The sequence below is a fragment of the Talpa europaea genome (genome assembly GCF_964194135.1).
Source record: "Talpa europaea genome assembly, chromosome: 7".
Lineage (NCBI taxonomy): Eukaryota > Metazoa > Chordata > Mammalia > Eulipotyphla > Talpidae > Talpa > Talpa europaea.
The window spans coordinates 21,763,175-21,775,496 of NC_140074.1; the positions used below are offsets into that span (position 1 = coordinate 21,763,175).

A 12,322-nucleotide genomic window follows, 5' to 3' on the forward strand; every position below is an offset into this window, starting at 1 on the left:
ACCCCCAATAAGCATTAATAGCAGTTTTGTAAAATTCTTTACATATACTAAATTATTATTCATTTATTTTCCTTTATAAAGTGTGATAATGAGGTTTTAATTTTTTTCACTTAACAATATATCTTAGATATTTTTCTGTGTCGATATGTGTGTACTTACCTCATTTATTTTAATGAACCCATGGTATTCCATGTGTGGGCCATATTGATTTAATTGTCATCTTTACCTGAGCATTCAGGTTGGCCATTCAATTTTGACCTATCTGGAGAATGTACCATGTGCCTAAATTAGCCATTATGTTTTGGCCACTTGTGTTGATTTAGTCCTTCCCAAGGGCAGAAAGAACCAAGTCTTTCCCTCATTGATGCTTGTTATTAAATATAAAACCTATATGTGACTCACCATTTATTTATTTGTCTTTTGTTTCTGCCTTTTCCTCTTATGCAGTCATCTACAGCCAGGGACAAGGATGAACAGGCTCTACCGGTAGGAAGCAGTGGCCCTCTCTGTACCTATTCATGTGCCTGTGGAGTGTGGGGCGAGGGTGGGAAGAAAAGGGCCTCTTCTGCTCAACAAATCATCCTTTCCCTTGGAATAATCAAATGGTGTTTTTATGCTCTGTGCTACAGTTAGTGTGAATTGAATTCTTATTTTCACCAACAAATTATTTAGGGGACTAGATTTCAAAAAGTTTGGAATCTAGGAGCTGAAAGAGTGAAGTAGTTCCAAATTGAATTCCAAGGGATGTTGAGCTGATATTTGGGGACAGTATGATATCGATTTAATGCTTGATAATGATTTTGTGTATCTGCATGCACCACTTTCTGGTTGGAAATTTCTTTTGGTTCCATCAAAAGAAATGTTGCATGAGACTTGTATATTCAAATGATACATAATACCCAAAAGATTGTTTACATTCTTCTACAGATATGACCCTTTGTTAATGAAGATTTCCACAATAGAATTCTTCCATTTTCCCAGAATTAGGACCAGCGTAACAATGGTTATGACAGATCATCAACAAACACATTTTCCAGTTCCCATCTAATCAACATGTCATATTTTGTATTATGCATCAGAGCTAGGAAATGACCTTCAGAGTTCATATGTTCAGCCTTCAAATACTGATTACATTTCAATTCTACTCAAGTTCTAAAATTCTTTGACCCATAAGCATCTGAATTAGAAAACAATTGTATTAAAAATGTTACAGATTTTAAGACTGAAAGAACTAGAAAGGAAAGTAGTGTGACTCGTTCCTTTCTCCTGTAGTGCTTAGAGCCAACTTATGGCCCTCATTGAGAGCCCAAAGAAAATGACAGATCTGGTTCCGGGTAAAGGGTATAGACCACACTCTTCCTTTGAGGAACTCTTGAGCTGATTTACCATTGAGACACCAGTAATCCTCTCTAGTTCTCCCCCAAACCCTATAAAGCTATGAATGAGTTCTAATAGAATACCAATTATAATATAAAATTACACTGAAATTCTGAATTCTCCACATATCTCATACTAACATTTTATCCATACTTCTAGCAGGATTTCATATTTGACTCCAAACATGTGGGCTATGATTGTTAATAAGTGTTCTACAAAATAGGAACCTGCAGACAATTGTTTGGAAACACTGTCCAAGTTAGTCAAATTAATCATATTTGATTAGTGTTATACTTAGTGGCCTAATATGTATCTTAAAACTTGAAAAGTAGATTGGTCTAGGATATAGCATTTTCCAAATAAACTTGACGAAGTCTCTTATGGGACTTCTCTTGGGAACCCCCTCGTAGGTAACAGGTATGATGGAATAAACGTGTAAGTAAAACGTTTAAGTAAAGGATTAGAAATCTTAGTGTAAATAATAATTTATTTTTACCTGGCTCCAGAAAATGTTCATGTTGAGATTTTGGACCAAAATTTCCATAAGAAATTCGTTCATCTCTTAAGGAATTAATGCCTCTCTTAAGTTCCATAAGAAATGAAATTTACATTACATTACCCTCTCTCTTAACTGCCTGTCTACAAATCTTAGCTGCCTTGGGAGCCTCTTCCTGTGATCACCAACACAAAATCAACCAAAAACCAACTCCTATTCAGGATAAAAATCTGTCAAAAATCAGAGGTTTCAGGTTTTGTTTTTGTAGATTCTTTGCTTTTGAAGATAAAAGTGTTTGCTGGTAAACTTGTATTTAGACATTGATTATTTCCCTCTTAGCTATCAGTTTTATTTATTTGGCCAAAGAATCACTCTCCTAGGAGTTTATGCAAAAGGAGCCCTCCTTTGAAGTCAGAAAGGTCCTCCTTGGATTCATAATATAAGGTGGTCTCTCCTCATATGTCATTTAACACTGACCAGGGGGATTAATAGATTAGTGCTGTGGCCCACCCAGTAGAGATGAAGTTCTCCAAGAGATGTGCACAGAATTCCTTAGGGAAACATGGAGAAAATATTAGCACCTCTATCATTTGCTTTCTATATTATCCTTCATAATTACTATTTTTACAAATGTTTTATGACATATGCTTATATTTTAGTATGTATGAATCAGATACAGCTACAAATATACACATTCAAAATTTTACTGGTAGGGTGCACAATCCAAATATTTTAGTGACTACCAATGGCTCTAAAAGCAGATAACAGCTCCTGAGATCTGTCCCTTTATCTTCCATTTTTTTTCTGTGTGATTTGGACACCTCATTTCACTTAGGAGACTAAATGCCCTCTACTACCTAAAGGAAATAACAACAGTATTGAATTCATAGGGCTGATTTTATGAATGAGATAAACTAATGGAGGGGAACCATGTACACATTGACTAGCATTTACTAAGTTCAAAAAAGGAAAGGTAGCAGTTAATTCATAACATAGAAAAGACTGTGAAAACACCATTTCTTCAAGGGGTTTGAAATATACTTTGAAAATCTCTGGTTCAATAGTGTGTGGTCATGTGAGACAAGAAAGTGATCACCAGACGACTTGAGAGTCTTATCTATAGTGCACTTGCCTTCCATTTCTGAAAACTAACAGCCTCTTTGTCTTGTTTCTCTGCTCAGACTAAGCCGCGTCTCCAGCGAGGTGGAAGTTCTGCCTCCCTCCACAACAGTCTCATGAGAAACAGCATCTTCCAGCTGATGATACACACCCTCGACCCACTTGCTGAAGGTAAACTTCAGGTTTTAGTTTGGGAGCTTGTTTGGGGAAAAGGAGGATGTAAAATGGCTTTTCTTCATAAAACACATTAATTCTTCCATCACATGAGCCTGCCAAAGTCCTCTTGTTTAGCCTCTGCCCTTTGGTAGACTTTTTCTGCACCACCCCAGTTCATGATCAGAGATTTGTGTACCATTAATAGGATCTGAGGTCTGTGTGCTGATTCTGTCTTTTGCTGCCTCTAGCATGAATATAGTTTGTTTTGAGACATAGTTGAGCATAGGGTGTCGTCCCCTTCCAGCTGGAGTTGAAGTTCCCTCTCATCCTTCCTAAGTTTTAAATGAAGTCATGTGTGAAGATAAATTGTGCATCTTTAAAGAAAAAAAGAAAGAAAAGGAGAAAGAAACTCCATGACTTAGGAGGGCATGAATAGATTGGGGAATGATGTTCAGTGCAGAACATTGACATTGTACTGATTCTTTGACAATCAGAGGGCAGAAAATGAACTTCTCTCCACCAAAGCGCCTTCTCTGAGATAACTCTTAGGAATACTCAGTGACCCAAATATCCTGATCCACCTTCTAGAGTAATCATGTAAACCATCATAAGAGGCCACGATTGTGTTCTTCAGTTTTACTCATTCACAGTGAAGCCAGATACGTGACCCTCATATATATCCTAACAACTTAATTTTTCAAGTAGGTAGATAATTGCTGTATCAAGTAAATATCAAGTAAAACCGCAAACAAAGTCCAAATATCAGTGCAAGTCTCTTCTCCCTTCATCCCTGGACTTTATAACAGGGCCTGATATTACACCAGGTCTCTGCCAATGAATGAACAGGTGAGATAAGAATGTAAAATCATGTTACATGAGTCAGAGCTCTTACCAATATAAAGCTTTGCTAAATAATGTCAAGGGTATGGGCAGTCAATAGATTAAGATGAAGTAAAGAAAAATTTGAAACCTCAAAATGCTGAATGCACACCTCTCACCCAGAGTAACAGGTGAGGTTAGTGGGGTCCTCTCACAGTAGAGTCATGAAATCTTCATTTTGTATCCCAGAAAGCTATATCACTCTCTCACAGAAGGACCCTGTTTCTTAGATCCAAGTTCTCTTTACGAGGGATAATTAGCCAGGCACGTCCTCCATATCTCCACTCCATTTTCCCAGACTTCCATTTGACAAAAGAATTAGACCAGGTCACTTCCCTTCTTTTTCTTCCCGTGAGATATGCCCTGAGAGAAAGGGAGTGAAGGTATCCCAGGCCCATGTTTCCTCACAGCCACCAGAAGTTGTGTGACTTTGAGCAAATTAGTCCCTCTAGTATCTGGTTACTTCATCTGTAGTAACAGTTACTTTTGTCTAGAACTCTGTGGTAGACAGAGCATTTCACACCTTTGAACTTAGGCTTCATAATAACACTTCAGAGCTAACATGATTATTCTGATTTCATAAAATATTGTGCCGTCGAAATACCTCAGAGTTATCTACTTGTCTCTGCCAGCATATTATTCAGTCATTTTCTTTGCTTGCCTGAATTCCTGTGGAAGTTTCCTAGCTGTCTTCCACATCCACCATTGACTTCTTCTTTGCATATTTTCTACATCGTAGCCCAAGTAATCTTCTTTAAAAATAAATCAAATTATGTCACTCCCACTTATAACCTTCACTAACCCCCCATAGTTCTTAGAAAAATTGTGAAATATATCTCTACATGATCTCTCTCACACTCTAGATCCAATTTGATTCACTGTTTTTTCTCCTCAAATAGCTATTTCTTTCCTGCCTCTGGGTCTTTGCAGGGGCTGTTCCCACCCACAATACTTTCCTTTCATCCTCTTCCACTTTCCCTGTTTTACTCCCATCCATTCTTCAAGACTCTTTCTACAAGACAATTCTTGACGATCCAGTATTAGTAAAGGTCCCCCATCCTCATCTCTCAATGTACCCTGTAAGTTTTCTCTATTGCTCATATTGCAATTTGTGTCCATTATTTGTTTACCACCTGTTTTTCCCAGGATACAGTAAATTTCTAGGGCAGGAACTCTCTTTCATTCACTAGTTGTCCCCCAGGCAGAATACCTGGCACATAATAGCTTCTAAGCCTCAGAAAGATAAAGCAATGTACGCAATGCCATGCTTTGGACTTGGTTTTCACATGATTTCAAAACCTTCTAAAACCACACAGGTTCAAGATTATATCTTGGTTATTTTGAGCCAGCATCTTCTGTACTCTACCCCATCACCCTAGAAGGCTCTGTGAGAAAAGAATCATTTTATCTGTACCAACTTGATTATGAACAAGCAACAGAGAGTGTTTATTTTTGGCAAGGCAGTATCATATTAGTAATTAAGAGGACAGACTCTCTGAGTCCAGATCCCAGATCTGCATTACTAGCTGTGTGACCTTAGACAAGTTATTTAACCTTTCTGTACCTTTCGTTCCTCATCTGTAAAAATCAGGATCATATCTGATGAGGTTTACATTACAGGGTTTTTATAGGGATTAAAGGAGTGAATATGCATAAAGCATCTATCACATCAGAAATATTTCTATACAGATTTGGCATTATTTTGTTTCATTATTTTGAAAAATAATACCACTTGTGATTTTTAAAAATTCAAAATATTCTAAAGGTTATGGTGAAAAAATAAGTCTTTTTCCTCCATCATCCTCCTAATTTTTTTCTAGTACTCCAGTTCTCCCTTGAGGAAACCACAGCTGCAGTGTCTTGAGGGTTTCACCCAGACACATTCTATGCACATACAACTCTGTGTGTGTGTGTGTGTTTGTGTATGTGTGTGTCCATTCTTGCCCGCAGATCTCAACAATCTAGAGTTCTCTGGGTTTTGTTTGGAGAGTTTAGTTTCTGGTAGGACTTGTTTCTGTATTCATTGTCTGGCAGAGGAGGTCACGTTTTGTTTCTGTGAGATAAGAGAAAGTAAATCTGGGTGTCTCTGAGTTGGGGCCATCAGTGATTTTCCGAAACACCTGGCCCTCGTGGGGCTGTGCTGCAATTAAAATGTTTGTTCCTGTTGTAGCAAGATGTGCCTTCTGAATCTGGGCGCCTGCTTTCAAGGTGAAACCTCTCCCTGAAAGATGTAGAGTGCTCTGATGGTGTGAATCTGAGAGAATGCTGAGAGCCATAATCAGTTCTGGACTTGAGTGATTAGAAAATATGGAATGTACTTCAATGCTTTTAAATTGCTCCATAGCACACAGCCAAGAAAACAGATTGCTCTGGTATTTTTCCCCCAAAATTCACAATCATTTTCCATTCCAAGAACAGCCAAAAAAATTAACCTACAGCTCTCAGAAATAGTCATCTCCTTTTTAGTTTCCATCTAATCACTTGAATTCACACATCCCCGTGCCAAACTGTCACCTTTTAACAATATGAGCATGCTGGTTACATCACCAAATTGACAGCATGAAGACTGCAAAAGATTCCCTGTTGCTCTAAAGGATAGCTCACTAATGTTCCTGCTGTTCTCCTGGCTGAATAGTGCACTGACACTACATGGCATATGGCCAGTGCTCACACATGCAAGTTTTCAGTAGTGTTTGTGTTTTCATTATCTTAAGAAGGACACCAAAATGTAAAGAGATAGTGTCTCACCTCACCAAGTAGGGGGAAGTAAAGGCAGAGACAGAATTTGAACCTCTTTCTTCCTAGGTTTGTAATCTTTGTGCTACTTGTCATCTGTGTAACCACAGGTCCAACAAAGTGGTCCTTGTCCTTTTGGTGAAGACACCAGCCTAAATCCCAACACCAATTACCTCATCTGTTAAGATGTGAATTTCCCATTTCTAAGCCTTCACAGCAAGGCTTCAGCCTTGACTCCTACTATGATGTCCCCCACGCTTGAATTGTAGTGACACTCCTGAGTTCCTGGTGCACTGTTCTCTCATCAGAAAAGCAAAAGCAAAAAGCAAAAGCTTTTACTCAAGCTTTTCTTACTTAAGTGAAGTAGCATTGGTTTATAATGCTATATAGGTTTCAGGTAGATAGCCTTGCAAGTCAACATCTGTATATACCATATAATATTTGCTACCAGAATTCTAGTTTCCATCCATCACCATACAGTGCCAAGTAGCATGTGTGGTTAGTATATGGCCCAGGAGTTACACCACCAGGTTCAAATCTTGGTCAGCCTCTGCTCTGGGAATTGGAGCAGCTTCCCAACCTCACTAGACCTCAGTTCTTCTATTTGTGAAATAGAATGTAAGAACTCGACCAGCACAAGTTCATGATTACTATTAATCAAACTTTAGGACTTTGGTTTCGTTTTAAAACAGAGCAATTATAATTCCACTGTACAAAGCTTCTGGTGAGCATTCAATACAATATTACCCCCCCCAAAAAAAACATATAATTAATGCTCCATAACTGTTGGCAATGATTTTTCAGTTAAAATTGTGTCTCCTGTCATGTAATAGAATCTAATGGCAGTGGCTTATAGTATTTTTAAGACTTTTTTAGACTTTGGGCTGACAAAATTTTGAAAGGAAAGTGGCAGAGATTCCCATGCATGTCCCATACATGCATTGCCTCCCCCATTATCAATTTCACTCACCAATACATTTCTTGCTAAAGGTGAATCTAGATTGGCACATCGTAATCATCCAAAGTACATAGTTACCTTAGTGTTCACTCTTGATCTAGTACATTCTATGGTTTTATAATGACATATATCCATCATATAAAATTATAATACCATACAGATTGTTTTTACTGCCCAAAAAATGCTCTATGCTTTGACTACTCACACACACACACACACACACACACACACACACATACACATACACACACACCTGGAAGCCACTGATTTTTTCTTGTTTTCATAGTTTGCCTTTTCCAGAATGTCTTGGAATCATATAGTACATAGCCTTTTCAGATTGTCCTTCATAGATTTTTAGAGTTTTATTTCTCTTATTTAACACTTTTAGTTCTCTTATTTAACAGGAAGCCCAATAATAGACAGTTTAAGGCTGGTAACAGTTCCACCCTGCCGTGAGGGATCCAGACTCCTCCTGTTTGTCCATTCTTTCATCCAGACCATGGCCCTTTCATCTCTCTCCTTCCTCTCCCCACTTCATATCTGTATTCTGGAAAGGAAGAAGTAGGAAGGATGAAGAAGACAGTGCAGCTTTTTTTTTTTTCACCAGAGAAACTTTAGTGAAGCAGACTTCCACTTATATCACAATAGCCATAACAGGGCAATGTGGTCACCCAAACTTACACTACCTTCTACTGCACCCTCTCTGAAAGCTTCAGATCTATGGTTAGCTTTCAAGGGTTAGTTTCAAAGTTTGTCTTTGGCAGACCCATTTGTTTGGTTTTTCAATATTCCGGCTGTAAGTGGCACTATCAGGTATTTATCTTTCTCCTTCTGGCTTATTTCGCTGAGCATAATCCCTTCCACCTCCATCATGTTGCTGCAAATGGCATGAGTTTATCTTTTTTGATTGCTAAATAGTATTCCATTGTGTATATGTACCACATCTTCTTGATCCACTCATCTATGCTGGGGTACTTAGATTGTTTCCAAATCTTGGCTATTGTAAATAGTGCTGTTATTAACGTAGGAGTATAGGAGGTTTCCTTTCAAATTAGTGTTTTTCTATTTGGGGAGAAAAATTGCTGGCTCATATGGTAGATCCAATTTTAGTCTTTTGAGAAATCTCCATACTGTTTTCCATGGGAGCTGGGCCAGTCTACTTTCCCGTATGGTAGGAAGTGTTTGCTCCCTGCCTCTGTCCTTCCTATGAGTTCTGCTGCGAGCTTCTTCCTCTTTTCTTTCCAAATTCTTTGTTCTTCTTTCATTTCCCTTTCTTTTATTCCCTTTGATATACTATTGGTTCTTCTGTTATTGCATTCCTTGGGCCTAATTTTATCTGTTAAAAGAAATACCACTACAAGATTCTAGGAAGTTTATTGTTTTAACCATTCATTTTACAAACTCAAACACCTGTAAAATGACATCTCCCCCATAGCTGGTATTGTGTTTGAGAGGGAAACTGAACAAGAAGCTCTTTATTCATTTGTGTGTGTTCGCAGATTCTTTTCTGTAATTTTAACTGTCTCTTCCTCATGAATTTTTTTTTGATTTACCTTTTTTATTATATAACAATTTTTTGTTAGTAATAGCAAAATTTAACAAATAAAGTGCACTCAATGCCCAAGAAACACAAAAGTAAGAATAATACCTGCCTTGCAGTCCTGTAATTGAACTGAGTTATTTAACTACAAGGTTTAAGACACAACAGCAGGTCCATATGCCTGATACATAATTCCCTTGAGGCTGTTTTTCATGACAAAACCTTCAGAATCCTATAATAAGATGTCTGAAAATGACAACATACTCATTGTATGATATCTGCTTCCTTGCCTGTAGAAAGACAGGCAGATTTTCCCCATGGTAAATTCACTTCATGTTATCAGAGCCCATCTCTGTTGTTGACACTTTCCAGCCAACACATTTATATTCCATTCATTCAGATTGGTTGGGGAGATAACCAGGAAGCATGCCTCCTGCTTTCTGAAGGACAGTTTTGCTACCTAATTTCCCTCTCCTTTAGCTATTGTGACATCCTGATGCCATCGCTCCCACTGCTTTATCAGTCTGGCTCAGACAAGGGCAGTGAGCGGGTGGCTTCAATGACCTGAATTCCAGGATACCTTGATTGCAAAAGCCTCACAAATGAGTAGCAGGTGTTTATATTTTTTTACCATCTTCCCTAACCCCTAGACCATGGGTTTTCAAATATCTTTTATTTTTATAAATTATTATTATTATTTATTATAAATTATTATTATTATTGGTAGACTGTAAATACTGGTTTACAGAATTGCATATTATTTAAGGGAATAGGTTTGCACCTCTTCAGATGTACATTACTACATAACACCCACCGTCAAATCGCCCATAATCCTCCATCATAGACCACTGGATCCCTCCCTTTCTTTCTACCCCTGTCAGTCCCCTCTCATAGCCTCAGTTCTGCAGTCATATTGTTATAGGATGGGGAGAGGGGCAGCCCAAAGCCCGCAAACCTTTTGAGTAAAACTGGCACAGAACAATTTCCACAAATTAAAATCTCTTAGCAAGTCACTACAAACAAATTACACACAAACACACAGAATCTTCACAAAGCCCAAGCCAGTTTTTCAACAGCAAATCGACATATGAAACAAACACACTGGAGAAACCAAAAATCACATTTGCGCTTATGGTAGCCAGTGCCATAGGGAAGCCCAATTTCCCCATGGGGCTGACTAACCACGGATGGCTGTCCTAAATCTTCGTGGTCGCCAAATCTGTTATAGGACAGGGAGAGGGGCAGCCCAAACCCCGCAAACCTGCCTATTCTAAATGGGTTCTGCCATCCCCCGCATCAACACAAAACATAGGAGACTTTAATGGGAAGGAACTTTAATAAAACTAGGAAACAATACAGGTAAGGCAAAGAGTCTAGTTTCTAAATGAAGCACCCAAAGTTACCCGTCCCCTCGTGGGTAAAAGTCCATCCAAATGGGATTGGCCCAGAGCAAGGCCCCAAAGCCTTCCACAAGTCTAAAGCATCTTCCAGTGGGGACCCACAGCAAAGGGTCAGAAATAACCAGACAAGCCCGGAAGGAAAAGAGCAAAATCAACATCAAGATAAAAAACTGCCATGGTCACCTCCCCACGGGTCTCACCCACATCTGTGTCACCTAGTCCACGACCAAAAGACAAACACAGTTTCTTCACGTGTCTCTAGGCTCCATGCGCCGCCTACTCCAGGTCTCCTGGCTCCATCCTGCTTCCTCCTCAGTCTCTTCTGCCGCTTCTCCTCCCTGCTCAGCTCCACCCTCCCTTGGGTGGAGCAGGAAACCTCCCCCTTTCCTGGGGACCACCCTGTTACAATATTTCCAGTGTCAAACTTCTTTTTAACAACAGGACCCTTTGTTCAAAGGGATTCCCAGAGGGAAGAGTAAATACCTTTTTTAAACGATAAGAACTATTAAAAGTTTATGCACATCGGATCCTTTATCAGCATGCCCAATTTAATCATCTTCCTCTAAACCAGTGAAACAAACATAAAAGAAGAAAAGATACCACTCAGAGATGTGACAAAACCATAAAGTACCAGTGATTAACACAAAGGAAATATTTATGAATTTTATGGCAAAAGCAATCGATAGTAATTTGTGAAGAACAGTAGATGATCTAAATAAATGTTGATAGAGTCTAAAGCTGTCAGTTTGCCCTAAATTAAACTCAAAATGAAATTCAATTTTAATTAAAGCCCCAAAAGAGATATTTCATAGGACTTAATAACTTCTGTAATTTTTTATAGAATAAGCAGGAAGAACAAAGACACATTTGACAAAAAAAGATGTGTCCATCAGACAAGAGAATATATTATGAAGCAGCAGTTTGCTTTGAAGTAAAGGTTGCAAAGGAACATAACCAAAATTTTCATTTTAATAGCCTTTGAGCCTAAACAAAACATAAAAAAAGGAAAAAACGACGACGAAGCCTAACATTACAGCTTCATCTTTGTCCCTGTGAACTTATCACATGCTCAAAAGGGGCAGTTAGAATTCCTTCAGAGTAGGGACATTGCTGGTGGCCTAGGGGTGACGTCTTAGCTTTTAGCAACAGCTACAGCCTGAGTTCAGGCCTTGTCCAGGGAGCTAACCCACCTGTGGTACAGCAAACCTCTCCTATCTCACCCGATGCTCCCTTTAGTAGTATATTTCATTAAATCCACCTGTTCTGCTCCCAATAAAAAGCCACTGTCACAGATAGGACTATATGCTGACCATGTGAAAAAGGACTTTTATTTTACCAACAAGCACCCTTTCAAATGTATATTGACATACAACAGTCATCTATGAAGTAAGATCATTCAAAGGTGTTTTCTCCCAAGTGAGACACTAAAAGCATCTCTGCTTTTCTAATAAATAGCAGGGCCTCACTAGTGGAGTATAGATTGAATGGCTTGCACTGAGTTATGAGACAGTTTCCTCTGATAGTCACCAAAGCTCTTCCTAATTTTGATTCTTCATCTGGGATTTGCACTATGTACTTTGCACTCATCTCTGAATGATGCTCATACACTGACTGTTGATCATACTAGAAACACAAATCCTCAAGCTGTTTTCAGGGTCCAT

At 38.7% G+C, this 12,322-nt stretch overlaps 1 protein-coding gene across 3 annotated transcripts in view; it reads left to right on the forward strand.

Moving 5' to 3' along the window:
• The window catches only part of SLC24A2 (solute carrier family 24 member 2), a gene marked incomplete at both ends in the record, with an annotated part of 240,254 nt that overhangs the window by 153,381 nt on the left and 74,551 nt on the right, over positions 1-12,322 (forward strand). For all 3 annotated transcript variants that reach the window (XM_084239149.1, XM_084239147.1, XM_084239148.1), the window contains 2 exons: positions 448-486; positions 3,055-3,163. In XM_084239149.1, coding sequence (XP_084095275.1) covers positions 448-486; positions 3,055-3,163 — 148 coding nt within the window. The remainder of the gene's footprint in view (positions 1-447; positions 487-3,054; positions 3,164-12,322) is intronic.